Source organism: Gasterosteus aculeatus, chromosome 7, assembly GCF_964276395.1.
Source record: "Gasterosteus aculeatus chromosome 7, fGasAcu3.hap1.1, whole genome shotgun sequence".
Classification (NCBI taxonomy): Eukaryota; Metazoa; Chordata; class Actinopteri; order Perciformes; family Gasterosteidae; genus Gasterosteus; species Gasterosteus aculeatus.
This window is the reverse complement of record NC_135694.1, coordinates 25,001,236-25,025,411: the sequence shown is the minus strand read 5'-3', so window position 1 is coordinate 25,025,411 and position 24,176 is coordinate 25,001,236. Positions and strand designations below refer to the sequence as shown.

The window sequence follows — 24,176 nt, the reverse complement described above, 5'->3', positions numbered from 1 at the left end:
TAATAATACTTTTAAAATATTATAATTATAATCAATATTGTACATTTCTACCTCTACAATGAGTTATGTCATTGTTGATTGTAAGATATAGGCCTAGTATATTATTAACATCGAATATACAAATATGTTTTACTGTTTCCTTGAGCACAAATCCCAAATGAATCACTTCAAATGCCAATAAACTCTCGTAGTCAACTTTTAATTTTCTGTTTTAATTAGATCTGAAACATTTTCCGGGGGTTTCACAAATTGACATTAAAGGCATTTTTCCTGACACTTTCCAACCAACATGTGGTAATTCATGCATGTCATTCCACATTAAAACACATGATTCCAATATAGGTTATTGCTGATCATTGTGCACTGTTGCTGTGATGTTGATAACTCAATCAACTAGAGACAATTTCACTATACCACAACCATGTTTACAATTAGTTATTCTTTGACAGAAAAATCATCATATTTGCATTGAGACAGAAAAAGGCATCCTCTGTAGCACTAATGTGAGCCGCTACAGTTAACAAGTTTAAAGCAGGATAGATAAATAATTTATTCCACATACAATATAATCAGGAGTCGGTTCACTGCCTTTGAGTTGGTCATAATACACATAAAAAATATGTGTTAACTACAATTGTTATAATGCAGTATGATTAAAGTCTTCATCAACACCCACATCTAATGTTAAATGTTCTTAGAGGACGTAATTTGTCCATTATAGTTTATATATTGTTCTCCCATTTGTAGCATTCCATCCAAAAACACTAGAGTTCCACAATCCATTGCATGAATTAAAAAAAAACTCAATTACCAGATGTATCCTTCTGCATTAAAGTAACAGCCAACATCAGCATAGAATGTTCTATACAGTCCCCAATGACCTTCTGCACTGGCACTAACATACTGTAGCCCAAATCAAAACATAAAAGTGTATTTTCAAATATAATTTGACCAAGGAATGTATTGACCTGCAGTCACTACAATTACAAACAAAATGTGACTTTGTCCTTTAAAAAGGCCTGTGGAGAAAGTAGGATGCTTATTACAGCAATACATCAAATTCGTTGACAAAGTGTTTCAGCGAGCGTAAAACTGACTTAAAGGGAACTTCTTAAAGGCAAAGTTGGAAACAACAAGTTTAAGTTTTTGGACATTATTTACTGACTGAATCGGCTTATCCAGTAGTGATTATTAAGTTGATCTTGGGGCCTTTCAAAGACACAATAAATGCTCTGTGAATTTCCAGGGTAGAGAAATATGATTTGGCAATGTGGTGAATTTGTTCTCATTGGTTGAGTCCGTTGATGTTTTCAGGAACGAGACCTTCCATGACGGCACGCTTTGACTCCAGGATCTGCAAGATTGAAACAAAGAGGAGCTATTTAAACAAAACAGTCCCCTTCCTCCTCCAAATTGAGCTACATCTGTTCAAACCCTCTACTACAATAGTGAAATGCATGGAACTGTTAGGATGAAAATGAAATTCTGAAGTCTTGTTTAATTATATACAAACTCTGCTTTGTTTCTTGAAGTACAACCTTGAATGTTCGACACAATCCTCTCCTTAAAAAACGGATAATACGTCACTGACATGAAATAAGATGTGGCAAACTCACCTGGAAGTCAGCACTGAGGCCGATGATGCTTTTCATGTTTGTACTGTAGTAACCCAAAACGTAATGTCCACTCAGCAGAGGGATCTCGTCCTTATCAACATGTAGCTGTAACCAAAACATGCACATTCATATAAATTCATTCATTGTCTAAACATCATTCAAATGTCTCACTTGCACTTTACCTGGATGACTTCATTTATCTCTGGCAACTCTTCCTCTCTAACCCAGACAAAAGTTTCATAATCAAACGCACTTTTGAATCCCACCTGCGGGAGAGTAGACACAATAGTTCAAATCTTTCTTTTTACTAAACTGTTTGTTGCCCCCTCTGTGTCCCAGTACCTTGTACAGGCCGATCCAGTCCCACGTGGAGGACAGGAAGTCCTCCTGCACGGTGTAGTTGAGAAGGGCCTCCTGGTCGGCGCTCCACACACCCAGAGGAGATACGTGCACCAGGGGTGTGTCGAAGCACTTCTTCAGCTGGAGGGGAAGGCAAAAGGAAACAGAAGGAGCTTTATCAACGCGGCGTGTCAGAAGTTTGTGTGACAATCCACGCAAGCCTGCTCTCACCTCCAGGCTGAAGGTGGCAATGACGGGCTTGTGGTCACTGGCTCCGTAGCTCATGTCACTGGTGTACTTGTCCTGAGTGACCAGGAGTGGATACTCATCGACACCTTCATCGGAAGAAGTCGACGCCTTCTCATCCTCATCCTCTGATGGGAAGGTCTTGGGTTTGATGCGCCAGAGGATCCGATCCGTCCAGGCAGGTTTCCTCTTCTTGCCACTGAGCAAAGCAAAGCAAAGCAAAGTGGGCATCACGCAGTTCCTCTGTTTCTAATTCTCATTGTGGATATGTCACGGATCTAACAACTATTATTATCACACAGCAATATTAGACACAATAACGAACACAAACCACACACACATACATGCAGTGCGATACCAGCATGCAGTGGAGAAACAACGGCTGTAAAGAAAAACAGTATCACAGCTTGTGTAGAGGCACATTCACTATAAAACAACACATGCATTATGCAGGGACAAACAAAGGGGTGCCGGGTGGAGGAAGAAGTCGTCTCAGGTAATGAATTAGCAGAACGTGTCTGAGGGTTATTACATCCACTCCATCTCATTTATATCAGTGTCTCCAGTTCTTTTGGGATTGTACTGCACATTGAACCTTCGAGGTGCCTGTATTGTATCGTTTGGGGGGGGCGCTCTTATTCCCAGAGACACCCACCTCGGCGGGTCTAGCTCCCTGTGCCAGGCCCCCAACCACACAGAGAGCAGCCCCCAGGTGAGGGAGGTGAGGAGGAAGAAGAGGGTGGTGCTGCAGCGCTGCAGGGGCCGGGGTCTGTACATGGTTAGGGGCAGCACCACAGTGCTCATTCTGAGAGGGACACATACATGGTGCTAGTGTCAGGGACGAATAGAAGCTCCCAATAGCCCCTGTGCATAAAGGGCTTCCTGCCCCGGCGGCTTTGGGTTCCTGTTTAGTGTGTCTCAGGGGTCACCTGTAACGTGTAGAGACACTTTTAACTCCCGGGGAGAAGAAAGAAGGGGCTGTGGCTCGGAAATAAAGGAAGTGCGAGGTAGGGCCAGAAAAACCTACAGTGCTTCTTACGTAAAACCAAACCATGTCCTCGGAGGGCTGCGCAGAATTCAACCGGAAACAAGAAAACAAGTTTGAGAAATGAGACACGCGATGAGTGTTTGGGTTCTATGTTTGTTTGTTTCACATGTTACCTGGTGTCGTAGGTTTCAGAGTTACGGTCAAACTTGTAGGTGGGTTTGAAGTTCAACGGCCCTTCCTCAAATTCCTGCAGGAAGGCTTCCGTCTTCTTCATCATGGTGAGCTGCACACAAAAGACAGTGAGTGAGTGCGGGATACTGTTTGTGCGTGCGCGTGCTCATTTTCGGTCACGTCACCTGGTCTTTGTTCCACAGCAAATTAAGGCGCCCGCTGTTAATGGACGAACGGAGGAAGTGCAGGCCGTGGTCCGCAATGCGGAAGTTCAGGTCGCCAAACCAGAACACCGCCCTGTGAGACAAGGATGGAGCTTCTTTTGTTCTTTTTTTTTAACCCGTTACACAACGTATATTTCGGAGTGTGCGATTGAGAGGCTTTGTCTGTGTGCACCACTGACTTGTGGTCCCTGACGTGTGGGGTGTCAGAGAGGTCGAGGTCTTGAGTCTCCAGGATGTACTCGATCTCATCCACCCGCTGCAGGGCGTAGTTCATGTGGGCCGCTAGGTGGCAGTTAAGAAAGCACACCATGTGGCCGTAGAAGGAGAAACGGACGGTCACTCCTCCTTTATTACCCTGTCACAGATAAACAGGAGGGGGCTCGTGAATATCAAGAATATTCAAAATATTGATTCATTTATTGCTGTGAAATATACTTTAGTTTTAGCCACATAAAGATTTCCAATAATCCAGCAAGTATTTGCCCCCGTGTCCTGTTCTTTGTTAGAGGTTTCATTCAGTCAAAGCTGTCGCACATCCCACTAAACAAACACAATAGGCTTTTACGTAATGTGTTTAAACTCTGCAGCATCTGATGCCGACGGCATTCCTGGTGTGCAGAGTTTAACAGCGTCGCTGTTGATACGGTTCAGGGACGACCAGCGCTTTCATCGCGATAACCTACCCAGTAACCAAAGAAACCGGTCCGAGTGTAGGTGGCCTGGATGTTTCTGATGAAGGGGAGATGTAATTGTTTGGCGAAAACCAGCAGCAGCAAACCCTGCATCCTCATTGATGTGACCTAGACAAAGAGGGAGATACATTTTATGAATCCTTTTTTATGAATCAACTTTCATTTGTGTTCTTTGTCTGTTTCTGTAAATATGCAACACCATGAGGGACAGTACTTTGGTTTAATGATTAAATCTGTTTGTATTTGAGGATTTGTTGCATGATAGCTTGAATCTTATGTTTTGTGAGACCAACCTTGGCCTTCCAAAGACTATTATTTACACTGTGTTAATGAATATAGATTTATGACTTCTGTTTATATCTGCCATTTTCCCTTCTTCCCTCCCCCATCTCTCTCACCTTGACAAAGCCTCTGGGTGCCAGTGTGTCCATGAAGACATGGCTCCAGGCGTCCTCCGCTAACAGGTCGGAGATGAACCTCACAGGTGTGGCGTTTACCTCTTGCAGGCTGACATACAACAACACAAAGCGATGCAGACAGTTTAGAATCTTTTTTTCCCCCTTCGTCCTTCATCTTCGCGCCCAGATTCCAGATTGTTTTTTCTCTCACCCGATCACGTAGAGGTCTGCGGGGGGCTGGACATCCAGCTGCAGCAAAGAGGTGACGTCTTCGGGGGGCTCCGCCGTGGCCACGTTCCAGGTCACTATGTGCAGCCTGTCAGTGTTTGATTATGACAAAAATCAACCATCTAATACAGTATTGAACAGTTACACTGAGGCCTCGGACATGGATAATACTATTTATTATTGTTATTAGAATATAAATATCATATCTCTTTACAACATCCACATTTATTCGATTGAATAATTAGACACCACTAACAACGGATTAGAAATATAGATAAACCCAAACACTTGCTGCCTGTGTGTACGTGAATAAGCTTGTTCGCATGTCGACCTGAATGCATCTGTGGGAATGAAGCGGCCGCAGAGCTGAAAGGCTTCGTCCAGAGTGCGGGACACTTCTTCGCTGGCCTCGTCATCGGAGCTCATGTCGTCTATGCAGGTCAGCAGCTGAGACAAGCGCTGCCGGAGGAGCATCTTGGACCTCGAGCCCTGAGACACTGAGCTGCTCACGCTGTCGGAGCGCACGCGTGGAAGGTCTGTGAAGGGCTCCATCTTTTAAATCCCTGCGGGGTTAGTTTTGCTACCTGTTTGTCCTTAAGGTCGGGAAGGTTACGTAAAGATGACTAAAATAGAAAATAAAGGAGCTGTGCTTTCAGGGCAAAAAGGTAAAATCCAGTGGAAGAAATCCCCTCCCCCCCCGGCTTGGTTTCTCCTCAAGCTTCTTTGGCCAGTTCGGTTGTAGCCATTAACGCGGCCCGCTGCTCAGCTCCCTGTGAGCAACTTGAACTGATTCCTAGTGAGTCGAACCTCTCCTCAGGTCCTCCCAGCCGGCCGTATAACAGACCCGAAAGCAGGCGGTCCAGTCCTCGCTGTGGCAGAGTCCCGTGTGGTCATGCAGTGGGGTCGACTGAGGAATGCGGGCAGGAGGGAGTCCGATTTGGACGGTAATCGCAGGCAGGAGACGGGCATGTGAATGTGCATGTGCGTGTGTGTGTGTGTCGTCACAGTAGAAGAGAAGGACTGGAGTCTGATCCTCATTGTGACTGGTGTTGCAAGACTTGAGAAACCCTTCAGATTGCTAAGAGGTTTATTAGCAGCAGGACACTGAACAATGCATGTAACCCCGCAATTATAGTCGTGCATTAGTGAGGGGACAACAGCGCACAATAGCATTAGCTTCTTTTGGCCTTAATCCAGTCTCTCCTCGTGTAGGTGAAAGGTTATCCTGGGGCGTTTAGAGGAGGGGGGGTTAAATTTAGTCGTGTAAGCCTTGACATGTTTTTTTCTGAGAACAAAAGCTTAAATAATTGTGATCAACAACTTTTACAGCACAGTTAATAGCAGACGAATTGTCCTAAATATGCAAGTTCTAAATGTTGGTTCATATTTAGGTGCTTTTCATAGATTTCAAAACTACAAGCCAGGTGAGATAATATAATATAACTTTAAATGCAGTTTAGTTTTCCAAATAAAGTTGTGTGTTTTGGAAAAAGTGTCTCTCTAGTAAAAATTACTACGATTAAAAAGATTTTGTTTACACATTTGCTTTAATAATTTAGAGATCCCAAACAATATACACTGTAGTTATAATGACTAAATTATTTTTAATGTGGCTATAATGTTGCTAAAGCATTAAAAAGCCTACATTCTCTTAATGTTTTACCTTTATTCTTACATAAAACACCTTGTTTGATTGACTGAAACTATGAACGGTTATAATTTAAAATTAATTGTATACAGACATTCTGTTGATTGTTGTTACCCTGTTTCGGAGATTATGTGACTGAACCACATTTGTGATTGTCCTGTGTCTCACTAACAAACATTTTACTCTATAACATTATTGCCCCATGCAAAATAAAAAACCTCCGGCGCCCCAGTTCTCGCTGCCACTTGATGTAACAGTGTCACATGCAGAGTCTTAGGGCACATTCTTTAGCACGCAGAAGTGTTAAGTGGATAACCGGGGGGTCCACCGGTCCAGGGAGAAATGAGGAATTGGAGGCTATTTAAGTTTTATCACAAAGCTCTACAAAGTCTCAGAATCTGCAGTTACAAAGCTCCTTCGAAAGGTTAGGCGACTCAAACACCGTACAGGTGGGTTAAACCCGCTCTCTGCACTCTCTACATGCCTGAAGTCAATGAAGACAATTTGGTTTATTTGGGATTCTGAACTCACCTGCACTTGTCTCTCCCACCGCTTTGTAATCTTCCAGTGCTCATTTTCTCCCCTGTCGGAAGACACAAGCAGACGTATGCCTGACTAAGAGGAAACACACAGGATCCAGTAGGCTATAGTTTCCTCTATGAGAGCCAGTTTAAAGGAGCACACACACCACTGCCCAGTAAAAACAGAGCTCACAGGGACGCCTGAAAGTCATTTTTGAAATGGCTTCGTAATCCTGTCAAGTCACGGTTAGCTTCATCCACGTTAATGTGGAAATGCCCTGAAGGTCACATCTAATAACGGAGACACTTTACCTGAGAGCCATTTTGTAAAACTCAATAAACAGATTGTGATAACTTTTGAGTTTTGTGCATTGGTGCTATGAATCTCTGACGGTGGGATGATCTAATCTTAGTGGGTGTGGGTCTAAATGAGTGAGCTCAATTGCAAATACAGCTGAAATACTTCAGGAAGGCTGTGTACAAAAGGACCTGCAATGTTGATATCCAAAATGTTTCTAAACAGTTTTTCAAACTATAATTGCACATGCAGCAGACACAGAGCTGCACAGCATCCATTTTGGGGTTTTGTCTCTGGTCATCTGACAAATCGAGTGGATGGACGTATTTTTAGAGTTCTTTTGACTATTGCTGAAATAAGCTCTATATTAAACACTAGTTTATGATCCTAATTTTGGTATTAAAATCCCGTCTATGATTTTTGAAGCGAGAATACGAGAAGTAAAAACCAGTTGCAAACTCGGTTTGTCTGTTTTTTGGCGCGAACAGGTGGTTTACAGTTTTCTCTGCTTTAACCATCTAACTGCTTCCACCTCAACCTGACCTCACCAATGTTAATGGGTCCTTGTCTCTAAGGCAAATTATGCATTTTTGTAAAAAATACAGGCACTTAGAGCTGAATTGTACAATATTGTCAATTGTAAAAAAAAAAGAGTCCCTACAATGTTTTTCCAAAACCAGTTCAACATTTTCAGTATTTCTCTTCAGAAACCGTTTTCTTCACACAGTTCTCTACTTGGACAGAAACGGGACAAACATTTGCCTCCTCCCCGATGCAAAACAACAATATCATGACAATAACCTCAAATGATTTGTCCATTTTACATATGAGCTGGACAAAAAATCCTTTCAGTACCTTTATCCGTGTGCCTTTCTTGTGGTGTCCGGAAAAAGCCGCAGACCCCGTGAGCGCAGACGACGAAGGTCTCACAAGGGGAGCCAAGAGACTGGATCTGCTTCCCTGCGTTGAGTCCCGTTTTTTGACCGGTTTGTGCTCTTTTTTTTTTTTTTGGTTCCCTCACTTTGTTCTCTGCTGCTCTCCTTCAAGCTCCCTCACTCAACCTGCTGTGGACTTAAAGCGTAACATCGGATCAAGCTATTATCCCAGGTTGGTTAACAGCCCGGGGAGAAAGTATTATTTACTTCATGAATGGACATGTCTGTTTATTGAGTGTCACCATGACGCATGGTATTTTGTTGCACCAAAGCCTTCTTTGTATGTGCAGAAATAATCCCAACAGTATGGAATGCGTACGGCGCTCTGCTGGTGTGCTGTGATTTCAATGACAACACCGAAAGCAAAAGTGATTTTGGAAAGTTCAGCGATGGGAAATGGTCCCAGAGAGTTTAGATTTTTACAGGGTCTGGTATTAACGGGTTGGCAGTTGAAAATACATTAAAGTATTTCAAATAGCAAGTTGGACATCAATTTTTCATTTAGAGCACATGGTTACCTAATTATTTTGATCATTTTGAATGTCATACCAGATGAACTACAATGACCCACATTGTGTAAAGTCTCCTAAACATCTGACAAAATGTTTAGCAGCTCGCTCCCCCTCCGCAGCCTCATAATCAGGAATTAAAGTAATCTTTGCCATCCAAAAATGATTAGTTTTCCCCTTCCACTCTGTGCAGTATTGTGTGTATATAGCCATAGAGAGGAAGACAGTCGTCTTCCACTCTGTATATATGTACACTGGACTAATAAAACAAATCTCGCCTTTTATTGCCCAAAAGATGAATGAATTGCCTTCTAATCATTCATTTTTAATGCTCTAAAGTAAAGTTAGTCTGTCCATCATCAGTGAGGATAGTTTCAGTAAAGCAGGTCATAAAAAGCATGGCGTGTGAATCACGTGACACTGGGAAGGTGGCAGCTGTAACTGGCCAACCGACATATTGGGCATTTTAATGAGGTTACACAGTCACACGTAACTGCTCCACAGGTTAATGCATGACGCAGATAAATAAGGGAGGAGGTCTTTGCTTTTTTATCCCAGTACGGTAAAAAAAAACATTCACATCAAAACGCGTGAACAGTTGCTTTGCTTCTTTTTATTCATTTCTTTAGGTCTCCAATGTACAGCAGTGTTATTGGAAGATGACGAAAAAGGCACAAATTCACAATAAAAGAAAAGAAAAAACGGGAGACAAGTTAACAGGGGTGACAGAGAGCAAGAGAGAGACTTTTTAAAACAGTTTGGGGTGGTGGAATCATTTGGTTTCATATTCTGATTATAAATTGAGGAATCTAACAACAGATACAGTATCTATGAGATTCGCTCTGTTCTCTCACAGGTCTGTGGACCTGGTGTCAGCATGTTTTCAACCACATCTAATCGTCTTTTTTTAATTTTTTTTTTTATCACCGAGACTGACACATCAGCTAATTATGTGGATCAATCAACTGACCCAGGCTGCCGTTACATGTTCCTTTTCCGCGTAGAGAAGCGAGTGTAGTTCAGAGACCGACAACAGAGGTACGACAACACTCGGAACAAAAATATATATCTATACACTGTCCTGCCAATAAAACGTGGTCCCTGTGGGGGAAAAACAACGTGCGAAAGAGCGGAAATAGCGAACGGGGTGTAAATGTGTTTTTTTCCCCTCCAATTACAAACCACACGCAGCTCTTCACTGCTTTGCTGCTACGCCCTAAAGACCTGCAGCAAGATCATCTTTAATATGTGAGTGTCTCTTTTTAAATGTTTATAGCTATTTCTGAATGTCTTGCCAGCATTAAAGTTCAGCAATCAAAACTCTACAACTCCTTACAATAAAACCCAACTGGTACAGAGTGGTCTGTGACGGACTAAGAGGATGGAGTGTCAGGAGGGCGCGGTGGCGGTCTGGCAGGACAGTCTGATCTATATATATATATATGTGTTCATCTAAATTACTTTATTTAGTATTTACAAAGTCAATACATACAGTACATCCACAAATCTCCATGATTCAGTTGATGGCCCCCCCCGTCACAGACAGTGAGTGAGATGCTGGATGGACACACACACAGGTGAAGGGTCGGACATCCGGGTCCAGCGTTTTCTTTAAAAGGCGAGGCAACATAAACGCAGTAACAAGATTAAAAAATCTTGATCCCACATACAGAAATAAAGGGATATGAAATAAGTCACCCAAGAGGAAGCAGGTATTAACTTCTATGCTTAAACGGTTGCCAATAATGCCCTGAGCAGTTTAGTGGCCGTTTTTACGCCTTTGGTATGCCTGGCAAGTCAAACATTTTACATGAATTGGCTGAGAGATGATCACACAATAACATTAGTAAAATATCATCCTGTAAAAAGTAGTTTAAATGCTTCTCACCTGTGTGCTATAATCACAATTTAAGAGGCTGTGGAAGACTGGCGTAAATGCTGCAATGTACAGAAAATCCACCACAATTCGATGAGCACCTCAGGGTGCTATCACCAATATTTAAAGATATTATAGCAATCCTGTACACAATCGTTATTTGCTGTGCACTGTCATGATAAGAGTTTAGACTGAATTTAGCAGATTATTAATTCTTCTCCTGATTTATTTTCCAGACTGAGCTGCTCCAGACCGGAAAAACAACAATAACAAATAAACAAAATAAAATATTAGGCCAATGCAGGCCTTTTATTACAAGCTGGAATTGATACAGTCTTCGTTTGAAAAGCCCTTCGGTGGAACTGCTATTCATACTCTTCAACATTCAATCAAAATGTGCGCGTGTGTGTGTGATCCTCGTTCTGATGGTTTCGTCATTATCCGTTGCTCGCTCTTTAAAGTTCCACGCGTCTATAAGATGGTGTGTGGGGAAGGTAAATAGAGGACGGGTAGTAAGAGTAACTGAGGTCAAAGGAGGCCAAACAGACGTCACTCCACAGCTGTATCACTTCCTCCCTTCTTCACCAGCCACCATCAGATCTTTTCAAAGACACTACTGTACGTCACTCGTGTACACTCATGCGAATACCGAAAAAAACACCAATACACGTAATAGGCTTCAGATTCAAGTAGGAGAGAAATCTGCCTCATCCAAAGGCAAACACAATAAAGCCAGCATTTAATAATTAGTTCATCAACACCTAAACCATCCTTGACCTTCAGCGTGAGCATTACTGTTTCCCGCATAGGAGCAAACAGTAGCGTAGGTTACATTTGTGATGATAAAAGGGAACCCAACGTGTCATGGTAGTTATTGCTATTGCTGGATAAGACCATTTATCCACTGGAGGTGACGGAATGGCTGACGGGGCAACAACTTATGCAGATCCCATAACGTTTTACTTTCAATGACTAATGTATCTATCTACAGCAAGCGGCAGGAGCTGTGTATTGATGAAGGTTGCTAATGTTTAAATCACACAGTTTGCAGCTAAAAGGATGTGAAGACCCATCTACGGCCGGTCCAATACGTGTGTCGCTTTGCACTTTTCTATTGCACTAGCATGTGTGTGTGTATATGTTGCACTGCACTCCCTACCAGTTGAAGCCGATGAGCTTGAAATGATCTGGAGAGTAAAAAATGAAAAACATGGCTGGAAACCATGATGAGTTTACAACGCTACAGAACTACACACAGGTACACACACACACACTCGCACACAGAAACTCGCAAAGCAGCAGAAAAGCCAATGGATGCCTCAACATATAAAGGAAGATACTATCTGGCAGGTCAGGAGTACAGTAGAAACAAAATAACCCTCTTAGCAGCACAGCCTCATCCTCACAGCTGTGGTTTATAGAGTTGCACATCGGTTTGAACAACGAGAGCAAACACTGCATATAGCAGGTCCCACATGGAGAGTAGGAGGTATCATGACAAATCCAAAAATAATAATGAGAATCACAGGATCATAACTGAACACTGAACAGATAACGTGTTCTGAAAAAAATAACAACAAACGTCCACAGACAAAAATATTTTTAAAAACCATGTCCTTATATATTTATATTTATATATGTATATTTATAAATGTAAGTCTATATATATTTAAATACAATTATTCAGCTCCCCAATATATGGTATACTGTCTATATACACCACTGGGTTATCTGAGGCAAATAAATCCTAAATTGCAGAGATAAATGACAACCTTCTCTGTAGTTTAGACACTGAGAGAGAAAAAGAGAAGACGGACTCATCTGAAGTGCTACTGGAGGCCTCAGAGCACTTAATAAGATGGGGAAACAATATGGATGGGGCTCAAGGGAGACGGGATGTGGTGGTGGAGATCATCTGAAAACTGGGATTTCACTGGGTCCAGGTCCCTAAAAAACATATTGTACCAGGGATGAGGGTGGGGTGGGGAGGGGTGGGGGGTGGGGATTTGGACCAGCCGGTCAGACGTTGCGGTAGTAGGAATAGACGTAGCATGTGAATCCGCTGGTATCTGGGTAGTCTGGTCTGAAAGAAAAAGAAAAAAGGATGAGCATATATAATTATACATGTATAATGTATTTTTGTATAGAGAGACAGTCAATATCACAGATACCAGAGGTGTCATGAACATAAACCGTTAAGTTCCTCTAACCTGATTAGCAGCCGCATTCACTGTCCAACACGACCTCAGTCCTCTAGAGCCACCATCCCTTTCACTGGGTCCTTCACTCTCATCTGACGCACCAAAGACAAACAGATATGTTTTTACTGTATGATAACACACATTGGTAGACACATACACTCAGAGCCTGTCCTGTTCCAGGACTATATTACTAATGTTTTAGTTTTATATATCTACTGACATAAGAAAATTAAAAAAAAACGCACCTCATCTAGCTCTTTGCGTGTCTCCTCCTCCATGCGGCGGATGTCTCCCATGTTCAAGTCAATCCACTTGTCAATCCAGCAGAACAGCTGACGGTGGAAATTAGTGAACAAACGCTTCTCTTGCTGTAAAAAAAAAACATGAGATAAAGAGAAAGTCATTCTGAGGTTTGAGTAATGTAAACAGATTTTCTTTCACTCCAAATGATTTAAGTGTTTAATTCCATCCTGCTTTTCCTAGTTTATCCAAGAGGCTGGTGCAGTCTACATGTATGGCCTCGTGGTGGGTGGTACTTTTCCACTGTAACCTCAAGCTAACGAGACAGTACTAACCTAACTAACCTGAGAGTTGTACTGATCACTTACTGATAAACTGGTAAGTGCACACAGTCCACACCGTAAACACACCTTTTGAATGAAGCTCTCCACTTTATTTTGCAGGCCCCACCACTTGAATTTGACGGTGACCAGTTTGTAGGCACACATGTGTGGGCAGTCTGTCTTCTTAGGAAGTTCCTTCTGCAAGTGCACAAATATACATACAGGGAATTTTTAAACAAAGACTCCTGGGCTACATAGTATATAGACATTTATTTTTATTTAGTTCTACAGTCGCAGTCGGCGCCTGGGGCCACAATTTGGAAATAGTGACTGTTTGGACTAGAATTCACATGTTTAAATGGAGTAAAAACAATGCAGCATTATTGATTTGGTGGCAGAGTACCAAACACAAAAAGATTCAGCTTAAGCAAATAAGTGCGCAAGAAGAGAAAAAGAACATAGGACATCAAGAAAACCAATAAAGTCAAGAGGGCACACAAGCTCCTCTTATTCATCTCATTGATCATTCCAAAACACAAACATTTTCAGTACAACACGGCCGTCTAGTGTGTGAAAATGGAAGTTAAACGCTGCCTTTTTTTATGTATCACAGCATTGGCTTGTACTGTATATCCACGGTATAGTTCTTCAAGTGTCCAATTACTTCAGCAGTGACTAAACATAATAACAAACAAGTACCGTGGGATTATTCTGCCCTTAAATATGAACAGTGTGGAGTATAGAAGTTCTATGTTGATCGTGTACGTCAGTGGTTTCAAATGTGAACAAGTGAACAACGAGGCACCGTACCTTCCAGTCTGGTCCCAGAGGGCCTCGTCCTGTCTTCACTGACTTGTACCTGCAAGGATCCTCCTCTGGCTTGTAGTCCTATGGAGCGGCAGGGATAAAACAGAGCAAACAACATGGGTGAGTTTTTTTTTTCTTTTACAAAAACTACAAAATCCCTTTAAATGTCTCAGTGTTGGTCGTTGGAGTTCAACTTTTTCACCTTTGAATCCACTTGGCTTCTGTCCGCGATATCAATATAAACGACATCCACTTTCTTCCAGGTTTCTGCATCCAAACCATGTACCTGAAAGTGAGCACAGAGCGCATCTCAACAGGCAGCCCGCATACACAAGACACAGGGTAAAAGCAATTTTATACGCAAGTGTGATACCACCATGCACAGGCGACACGTTTCTCTGGTAATAAGTTGAGCCCTTTTTGTGCAGTTTCTCCTACAATTTCCTACACAAGTATTTATTGAGCAATTTTTATTTAGAGGACAAAAACCGGCTGAAGTAGTGTGAAAATGGTTAATTAGTGTGAAAGTGTTTATAGTAAACCACAAACACCCTAAACCATTAGCAGTGTAAAATGACCACCTGCTTTCTTTTAGATCCCCAAAACAGCCCTAAAAAAAACATCCCGCTGCTGAGATACATGCATGCACGTCCTCAGCTCAATGCAGTCTTTCGCTAATTACATTTTCCAGGTGTCCCGTGTCCGGTTTGTGCCACGTCTCGATCTTGATCAGGAAGTTTTCTTTCATATACTCGTTCTGCAGAGAAAAGAGAAATAATCGTGAGTGGCGAGGGAACAGTCAATGCACGCGGGTGAAAAAACATCAAACACAATTGACACAGGTCAGTCTCCCGCTCTCACACACACGGCAACAAGAACACAGCAGATCGATGGTGTCTGACGATCCCTGCTGCCGAAATAGATCAAATTTCTTTCTCAATTTTCAGTTGAAAGTGTCGCCTCTGTTGGCATCAAAGTATAATTTATTTCAACGCACATGCAAATCTCTAAGTGCAAAGAGAAATAAAATACTTACAGTGATAACTGCAAAGTCAGATGAAAGAAAGCAGAGGGGCAAACGTAGAGAAAAAGAGAATTGCAGTTGAGGAACATTTAAGACACTTACATTTACAGCACCTACAGCATTTTACACTATCGGACAATGTGTGGAGGAAAAAAAGGGGGATCTGTTCTGCGATGTTAGTCAGTGAGTATCTTGTGTTTTGTAGGTTCAGGTTGCTTCTCTGACTGTCCCGTGTGTTTGCATGAAAGATGGCCATCAGGCAGCTGCTAGTGGCTGACGTGATCTCATCCTGAAAGGCTCGAGTGGTTGCCTGGCTCCTCTGACTGGACGTGCAGTTAATAATTCAACCGCTACTTGAAGTTGACAGAGACGCGGAGACAGAGAGAAGGCATGAAGACAACGGTCATCTGACTCAACCGTGTTCACACGAAAACGCACATTCTAGTTTACGTGAGTGCATTGCATCAACATGTAGTTCTTCAGCTGTTAGCTGAGTGTGCTTGAAGGTCTTAGGCCTTGAAAACATCTCCAGATTTAAAGGTTTCGGTAGATGAGACCTTGAGATCTTCGTGTCTGTTTCTGTCGTTGTGCAATTGTTTTAGTTTTATTGTGGATCGAATCTCTCAGTTCTTCTTCTTCTTATTTATTTATTACTTTTTGTTTATTTATTGTGTGTGTGTGTGTGTGTGTGTGTGTGGGGGGGGGGGGGGGTTACCTGTGCGACAGTATGGGTACGCGTTCCAGGCTTTCTCGTGGATGTTGAGAGCTGAAGCCGGAGCCAACATTCTCACGAATGACGGCACTTTACTGCAAGACAGAGGAGGGGGCGGAGAACAGATTGTACCAAATTATATTTCAATTATCTATTTTTTCAGGAGAGATTAGGTGAAGGAGGTCCAAGCGTGTGAATGCCGTGTGAATAATGGTGAGTCGCTTAACTTAACTTAGCTTGGAAGCGGGTTAAACACATTAAAACAAAAGATTAAACCGCTTACCATCAGCACGTTAGTGATTATCGTATGTTAGCATGCTAACATTTAGCTCAGAGTACCTTAAACTACGGGCGTATGCTAAGCTAAGCTAACCTGGCTGCTGGCAGTGGCTTCTATTCCCCGTACACACCTTTTCCTCCATCTCTTGAGTGAGCAAGCAAAGGTTTTCCTTTTATGTAGAACTGTTGTTGAAAAAGTAGTTACTAAAACGCATTGAACTACTTGGAGGGAAAAAGGGGCTTTAAAGTGGTGGAATACGGACTGATGCTGAGAAATGTACAAATGGATGCGAGCCAAGAGATGCTGCCTGAGGGGAAGAGGAATGATGTGGTCTTCCTGAGTGAGGACAACTGCTTACCTCTGCAAATGGTAGATTTTGTGTGTGTACTGTCCCTTCTCTCCATCTTTCTCGTATGGTTCATTTTTTAGCACCTCCACTCCTTCTCCTCCACCCGTCTCATTCTTACTGGCCTCGGCTACAGAGTACAGCTGGCCAACCTGGTACTGAAAACAGAGAGAATGAAGTGGTTAGAATACCGCAATAAAGACACGAGCCGCTCTCCTCCACATGTGTCATCCCGAAGACGACGTTTAGTATAAAGTAGTAGATTATTTTCACCACTGATTCTTTTCCTGATGTCTACTTAGTCTTGTCCTTGTCCCTGAAGCCTCATGATCTCTCACACACTCTTGGTTGCCTTCACTACGCATCAACTTTTTAAAATTGCACCCACAACGTTTCCTCAAACTACAAACTGTATGTTTTCACACCATTCTTCCTCCCTCATCCGGTCAGCCTGGTCCCGAGTGTGCACGTGAGTGTTTGACACAGGACAATGGCTCCCTCCGTTTCTTAATCACCTCTAATCCTCCATATAACCTCTGCACAAAGCTGGACCAGAGCGCAGACAGACGTACATCACACACACGCGTAGTGTCCACACATCGTCTACACAGGAGATCAATTACAGTTATTCTTTATGTTTCATTGTTCTTTGTGTGCAATAGAAGGATGATGTAAAAATCAAACCACAAGGACGTAAAGGGACATCATTTTAAACTAATGCAAAAGGCCAACAAGGTCCACGGAGAAACCTAAAAAACAGTCTAGTAGATTTGTACATTGAAAGGTTTGTAGTCGTGTAGAAGAAATACAAACAGGGTGACGAGACACAAAATGTTGTTTCATCACAATTAACTTTTACAGAACGTCGTATTACTGAGTAGAATGATCAGATAATGCTCTTCTGCTCCCACTTGAAACTGAGAATTGAGCACAAAATACGACGATTATTAATAAATAAAAGAAATGATTCTATTATAATTAACGCACAGTGATGTAAAAAGATAAGCACAGCATAACAGAGGTCGTCACTGTAAAAAAGAAATATGTTTCTGTTCTTCTTTTGAGAAGCACATGCACAAGTATGGTACAAGTGATGAACATGAAAAAATGTGTGCTGTTTATTTAAATGTCTTCAATCATTTAAAACTTCGGTATTTAACTCAAATAGAGTCCTGAAATGTCAGTACTTGCTTGATTATGGAAATGGTGGAATTTGTGCCCTAAATACTCACATAGAATCATCTCCTATGTATAGCCTACACGTCTTTTTACTTTTTGCATTCACAGTAGCCCAAAAAACTTGCAACAAATCAATTTTAATAAAATTAAAATACATATCTAAATATATTTTCCTACATGGCATAAACTACGCAGAGGAGATTTGAAAACTTGAAAAATACAACATCAGTTGTTGCTTCCTGAGGACATGATGTTAGAAAGGTGACCAAAGCGAAGCCAGAGACGGCTCCTTTCAACTATGACCTTTTGGTCCTTATTTAAAAGGTCATGACTTCACAGGAACACCGATGAAAGACAAAAAGACAATGACCATAATAACCTTTGCCAAGCTGATTTAAATGACCTTCAAATAATGTGAGCAAAGAAGGAATAATTGTGACCCTGATGGTCTCTGGACTGACAAGTGTAGAGGAACATAGAGACTGTTCCCTCAAGTCACTGACGACTAAATAAATGCAGGAACGAAAAGCCTCCTGGGTAACAGTGATGGACTAAGACCCCGTAACAAAACATTGATAAAAGGGATTCATCTGTAGTCATCGCAACCGAAGACACAGCTTTTCTTTAATAATTCAATTGAAGCAGAGGAGCTGAAAGAAAGGAAACCGACCAAAAGTGTGATTTGATGACCAATTATAGAAGACTGCAATAAAGGGGAGATGGGATGTAGAGACGGAGACAGAGAAGATGAAGCTCTTAAGGGACGTGATTCAAGGGCACGGGGGAGGAGGGGGGGTCACACACAGTTCAATAGACAGGGGACGTTACTCAACTGTATTCAGGCTTCATCTGTCACATGTTAGTCAGATCTTTTTTAGTATGTTGTTCCACCATCTAATGGTGCAGAACCGCTGCAGAGGAAACCTGCCTCGTTACGTAGGGGGATCATTCAGTCGCACAGCTAATGAGGAGCAGCGTGTAAGGCCTCGAGCACGTGCACGGGGAAGAAATCGTGAGGGACGTGTTCGTCTGTCCAACGCCTTGTGCTTTTTCCACTCTCAATTCAAATGAAAATGCACGAGTACGAGCCCAGATCTGAGCACTCACAAGATATTTCACCGGTTCACACCCAGCTGCATGTTTGTTAATCACGAATAAGCAGCTCTCAAGTCAAATGTCTCCACCAAAAGTGGATTACGCTCTTGTGGGTGCATAAGGGCGGCCACGAAGGAGCGGGTGGAGGTGGTGGGGGCAGAGGAAGTGGCGGATGTAGTTTCAGGTGGCTCATTTTTGATGCACGCCCGAATTGAGGAGAAAACGGCAATGGAATGAAGATAGCAGGGGACAGAGGGACACAGGGATAGAACAGGGACAGGACAATGAGACACTGCGCTGAGTGCGTTGGTTCTTAGCTCCATCTGACAGGAACCATCTTTAACATGATCAAGAGTTTCTCTCACGAGCTGATCCTTGCTTTTTTTCTAAACGTGAACATTGGATTTATCACGTACAAAATGTGGTGTATTATGACACATGAATACAAATGCATGTTAAAGTCCAGAAGGCCACAAAAAAAAAGCCTTTTTAGAGATGGCAGCCACTTGTGCTTCACTCTCAGTGAACATAAGAACCAGATAACAAAAGCTAAGCCTTGAGCTTTTTTTAGCAAACACACAAACACACACACACACACACACACACACAAATGTAATGCAATGAAACTTACCTCCTCCACAGAGATAGGAAGAATCACTCGACTGGCAGGGAAAGAAAAAGATGGGAGGTTACTCAATAATCATACGTTAACAATCAAAAACAGGCTCACGTTTTTTTGCACAACGTAGTGAATGTGTGAAAGAGAGAACAAAATTTGTGCTCCTGAATTCCTTATTGACATTCAAATACGACATTAATCATTTGATTTAATTTAAATAACACAACAGTAAACCCAGTCAGCTCCTGTGAGTGACATGTTGACAACGTGAACCGACAACTTTAAGCGTTCCGCTCGATAGAGATCCGGACGACAATTACCTGACAAACATGCGTCAGACAATGGCTGTTGTGCACCTCCAATGTTTTATTTTCCTTAGTCTTTTACATTGTTTTTGTAAATGAGCCTCAGATGTATGTGTTTCATTCCCAAGTCCAAATGTTAAATGTACCTCATATATTGTTATACCTTTTTTTAACAAACACTGCATATTTTTTTTGGTTCAAAAGTATTTGCATTTACTGTATTTGTTTTGGCCTCGTGCCGTATTCTTTTTTAAAAATCCCTACGTGTTTTAAATGGCATTGTTTCTAGAACTCGCCCACGTTTCGTACCCATTGATATTTTCAGAAGAAATTAGACACACTTTTTCAGCAGCTGATCTAGAATGAAAGTATTTAATGTGCTCATACGTTGATTTGTAACTCTTTGAGTTGTGTAAGCAAATATAATGTAATAAACCTCTTTTGGAAGCTCTGTATATATAAAGCGGTGAGGAATAGAATTTCAATAATGTGTTTTTCAGTTCGTTAAAATATAGAATGATGAATAGAATCACAATTTGGAAAATCTTTATCCAAAAATAAATATTGCTGGTTACAAGTTATTGACGATGTCAGGGAACTCAAACTTGATTTGACACAACAATGACTTTTTCAATAGTCTTTTGTAATGTTAACCAAGTACCCTTGGTACAGATATGCTTACACACATTGCATGTCAGGAATGAATAATATATAAATATTATATTTCTGAGTATATATACAATGCTGTTGAAAGCGTCCACTCAAAGCTCTATTCATTCCTTGAACTCCTTTGTACCACATAATGCACACAGTATATGCAGTTTTGTGGACTGTTTTGTAACCGAGTGATGTATGCTCAAATTCAGATAATCCCACTTGCTGCTATTCAATGTAATCTGGGGCTGAGTCGCAGCCACATTGGATGGGAGGCCAGATGCTGCAAGGAAGGCAAGACAGTCTGTTATGTAGAATTACAATATTCAAATAATTGAAGTTACAGTATAGTTCTAAAAACAGATCTCTCAGAATAACTATCTTGCGTGTCTTAATACGAGTTCAATTAAAAAAAAACGCTCATGAATACTTGCAAAATAGGTTTCGGTGAAACAAGGACTAAAGTCATCCTTAACATTCTCTCGCTCTGTTTCTCTATCTCCTCCGTCTAAAGGTCTTGACAGGGAGATCAGGTGTCTCTTCAGAAAGCAAAAACGCCTCGTCTCTCTTGCATGGTTCATTTTTTCTGTCTTCTCTTTTCAGTCTATTTCTCTTTCTGTTCTCCACTGTTTCACTGCCTTTTATCGTCACTCCCCTATTATCGTCATCACACACTTCATCACACTTTTTTGATGCTGCACACCGGCTAACGGTCATGGAGTAGGAGAAAAGGTGTTGGAGTGATTTAGGTCAGATATCAGTACAGACTAACATGATGCACTGCAATCATACATGAATCAATTCCCTGTCTCCTGACCCCCATGGTGGCATCTGTGTGTGTGTGTGTGTGTTATGTAGCGTCTTTGTTTGGCCGTGTTGACAGCATGTAGAAGTGCATTTAGTATTTAATCGTGACCGATTTAATTAATTTCCAGGCAGACTGCTGGGACCCAGGCTCTCCCTAAGCACTTTGGATCTTTAGCCATGCCATCATTCTCATCCGCTTCTACCATTAAATGATTGCACATATTTGGTGAGAAGAAAAAGACAATAACGAGGGTTGATTAATGTTATGTCCATTTTAGCCACACTCGGATCAATACCATTCAAGATCAGTGTTATTTTTAGGCTGAAGCTGCCAATAGCTGCACATTTGAGCCAGTCAAGTGCAGCTCTGACCTTGCCATAGAATTGCAACGAACCATTCAAATGCATAGTACATCAGCAAATTGAAAATCTGAAAACAGGGTGTTTTGTCAGATGGGTCACGTGTTCCTTAAAGAGGCTGACAATAAAGCAACCATACCGTCTAAAGTCCACCACCACGACTAATATCTGGTGTCTAACCTTCCAATGTATCTGCAATACATTGGCTCTTATAACCAGCGGTGTGAGTAGGCCTCGCTGATCCGAAACACTGAGGCCCGCTGCCGTTAAAGTAGGTTGACGTGTGAAAATAACCCAAATCTTTATGTTTGCACGCACGCTCCCACTTAATGTGCCAACCGGTCCCCTCGGCCCAGCTGTCACTTTTTTTTTAATTTTTTTTTTTAGAAACGACTGGTGCGCCATTTGCAGCAAATGTTTGCCAACGCTGTTCACTGTGCACTGTGCACTCTCCACCTCTCCACCTCCATTCCTCCAGAGGTGAATCCTCCTTCCATCAGTCGCTTCACCTTCAGCGCGCATCAATAACATGGCCACGGTGGCTTACGAGGCTGGACGCGGGCACGGTGGGGATCGAGGCATCGGGCGGGCTTAACACCAACCATCTCTCCCGCAGCACCACCCGTTCAGCAGAGCATCCGTCAATTGTTTTATACAGCCTCTCCATATGCAACATGCAATAGCCTCCCGACTACACTTGACGGCTCGTGATGCAAAAAAAAAAAAAATGTGAAGGGCACAGCCATGCATGCGCCGGGTGCCGGGTTTATTATCTCTCCGTTTATTTGGTAAATTCTTAAGGGCGATGTGAGTGTAGCGTGCACGACAAACATGACGGACGCGCAGTCGTGCAGATGCGGGACTTCGACATCACCCCCTCGGCCGCAGTCTTGTGATTCCGCTGTCAGGCGACCGGCCACAATGTCAGCGCTGCGAAACCTGACGGATAAATGCGCGCACATCCTCTAACAGACACACACACACGCGCGCGCGCGCGCACGATATCACACGGCAACTTACAATTCCTTAATGAGCATTTTCTGGCGGTGCGTTATGCCCTATATCCAAAGAGGGGAGCAGCTCGATACAGGTCCAGAAACGGGGTCGATTCCTCCCTCGGCTGGTCTCTTCTTCCTCCGCTCGCTTCTCTCCCACCTCTCCCCCTCTATGTCATTCTACCTCCACCACACTCGCTTATTTCTTCAAATTCACTTCCTGATCGGGGCCGCGGCGCGGCGGTGCTGTTGCGCGCAGAGCTGCGAGGCCTGGACTACACACAGAGATGGTGGGAGGGGGGGGGGGGTCTATACAGCCTCCAAATAATTACTGGGAGGGAATAAATATGCTTCACATTTCAATGCACAACCGATTAAACAGTCTAATTCTGCTTATTGGAAAAAAATGGAATGGTTCCAACGTATTTGTTATTTCAATAATGGCTCTCCAAAGATGAAATTGGATTTAGTTCCCTCAGGAAGGTTCCACTTTCATTATTCTAATATTTATGTAACGGGAAAAGCACATCGCTCCCGCTCAAAAACACATTTTAATCTTTTGCAGGACTGTCGAGACAGCAGAATATTTTAAAACATCAGACAGATTCTCCGGTCCATTTCTCTTCAGAGTGTGCGCCTCCCTCTGCGTCATCGCAGTCACGGTGACGTAGACGCGCGCGGCTGTTCACCATCGGAGTATATAAAGAGTTGACACGGGAACCACCGGCGCTGGCGCAGACAAGCACTGCGTCAGCTCGACAAGCCCCTTCAACCCCCGCATCCAACGGAGACTTCTGCCTCCAGACATCCCAAACCCACGTGTCCACTTGGAGAGTGTGGACTGCCACTGATTGCCGACACAATGTGATGCATTACAACAAACACACGTCGTGCTTTTGGAAAACGATCATTGGAATCTAGCCTGACTGATTTATAAGATGGAATCGCTGCTGTCACCCTCCGGAGATCCACATAGGAATCGCAAGCTGACCTGTTATTCTCTCAAGGACCTCTGGAGGTCCCCCGGGCGCGTTTTCATCCACCACCCACGGGCCTATGAAGTCGTGTTGCACGTGATGCGATGACGAGGAATCACTAGGTCCCTAATCCTGCCCCGCGTCCCCGAGATAGCAGGAAGTGAGACAGTGCGTGTGTAAGTCTAAAATTATGTAACGGTGCACTGCCGCTGTATTTATAGCACATCTGCATCCGCCTGCCAACATCCGCTCCTCATTCCACTGTCTTTTGATTGGGATCATCTATCTATTTATCTATCTGTCTATCTGTCTATCTGTCTGTCTGTCTGTCTGTCTAAAGGTGTGGTGTAAAACAGTGTGTTAAAAATATAAATCAGTCTCAGTTCCTTATCTCAGTCTCAGTTCCTTTATCTTCTAGTTGAAATGTATGAATGAGGAGTTTTTCATCAAACTGACCTCAGGTGAAAAACTCCTTTAGCTGCATATTTGTTCCATATATTTTTTTTAAACTTTTTCTGATTCCCAAATCCCCAAAGGCCACCTTCACTTCAAATTAAAAGTAT

At 42.6% G+C, this 24,176-nt stretch overlaps 2 protein-coding genes across 5 annotated transcripts; both read right to left on the bottom strand.

Annotated features, from left to right (window-relative positions):
* Window positions 1–196: 196 nt before the first annotated feature.
* inpp5kb (inositol polyphosphate-5-phosphatase Kb) lies at window positions 197–8,559 on the bottom strand. 4 transcript variants are annotated; one of them, XM_040182890.2, is made up of 14 exons: window positions 8,225–8,559; window positions 7,082–7,133; window positions 4,886–4,990; window positions 4,675–4,783; window positions 4,268–4,384; window positions 3,764–3,939; window positions 3,546–3,657; window positions 3,363–3,472; window positions 3,241–3,267; window positions 2,187–2,400; window positions 1,959–2,096; window positions 1,799–1,882; window positions 1,617–1,721; window positions 197–1,354 (listed from the first exon to the last, which is right to left on the bottom strand). In XM_040182890.2, the coding sequence occupies exons 2-14, from the start codon at window positions 7,123–7,125 to the stop codon at window positions 1,286–1,288; spliced, it is 1,410 nt and encodes a 469-aa protein (XP_040038824.2). In that variant the 5' UTR covers window positions 7,126–7,133; window positions 8,225–8,559; the 3' UTR covers window positions 197–1,285. The 4 variants fall into 4 exon arrangements, with proteins under 4 accessions (XP_040038824.2, XP_040038823.2, XP_040038821.2 ...); XM_040182889.2 differs by lacking the exon at window positions 3,241–3,267; XM_040182887.2 differs by lacking the exons at window positions 7,082–7,133; window positions 8,225–8,559 and adding an exon at window positions 5,234–5,916.
* A 1,529-nt stretch (window positions 8,560–10,088) lies between these two features.
* Window positions 10,089–22,907, bottom strand: pitpnab (phosphatidylinositol transfer protein, alpha b). Its single transcript, XM_040180525.2, has 12 exons — window positions 22,662–22,907; window positions 19,528–19,558; window positions 16,635–16,780; window positions 16,000–16,091; window positions 15,297–15,304; window positions 14,943–15,017; window positions 14,463–14,546; window positions 14,264–14,341; window positions 13,541–13,651; window positions 13,136–13,258; window positions 12,900–12,982; window positions 10,089–12,772 (listed from the first exon to the last, which is right to left on the bottom strand). Exons 1-11 carry the CDS (start codon window positions 22,676–22,678, stop codon window positions 12,935–12,937), a joined length of 813 nt encoding a protein of 270 aa, XP_040036459.1. The 5' UTR covers window positions 22,679–22,907; the 3' UTR covers window positions 10,089–12,772; window positions 12,900–12,934.
* Window positions 22,908–24,176: the final 1,269 nt, after the last annotated feature.

Excerpts from the sequence above, each read along its gene's own strand:
- inpp5kb (XM_040182887.2), bottom strand. The coding sequence starts at position 5,454 with ATGGAGCCCTTCACAGACCTTCCACGCGTGCGCTCCGACAGCGTGAGC. Across the intron at positions 4,784-4,885 it reads GCAGACCTCTACGTGATCGG|CCTGCAAGAGGTAAACGCCA; the intron begins GTGAGAGAAAAA and ends GTTGTATGTCAG. Across the intron at positions 3,473-3,545 it reads TGCTGTGGAACAAAGACCAG|CTCACCATGATGAAGAAGAC; the intron begins GTGACGTGACCG and ends TTTTGTGTGCAG.
- pitpnab (XM_040180525.2), bottom strand. Across the intron at positions 14,342-14,462 it reads GAAGCCAAGTGGATTCAAAG|GACTACAAGCCAGAGGAGGA; the intron begins GTGAAAAAGTTG and ends GCCGCTCCATAG. Across the intron at positions 12,983-13,135 it reads CACGCAAAGAGCTAGATGAG|ATGAGAGTGAAGGACCCAGT; the intron begins GTGCGTTTTTTT and ends TTGGTGCGTCAG.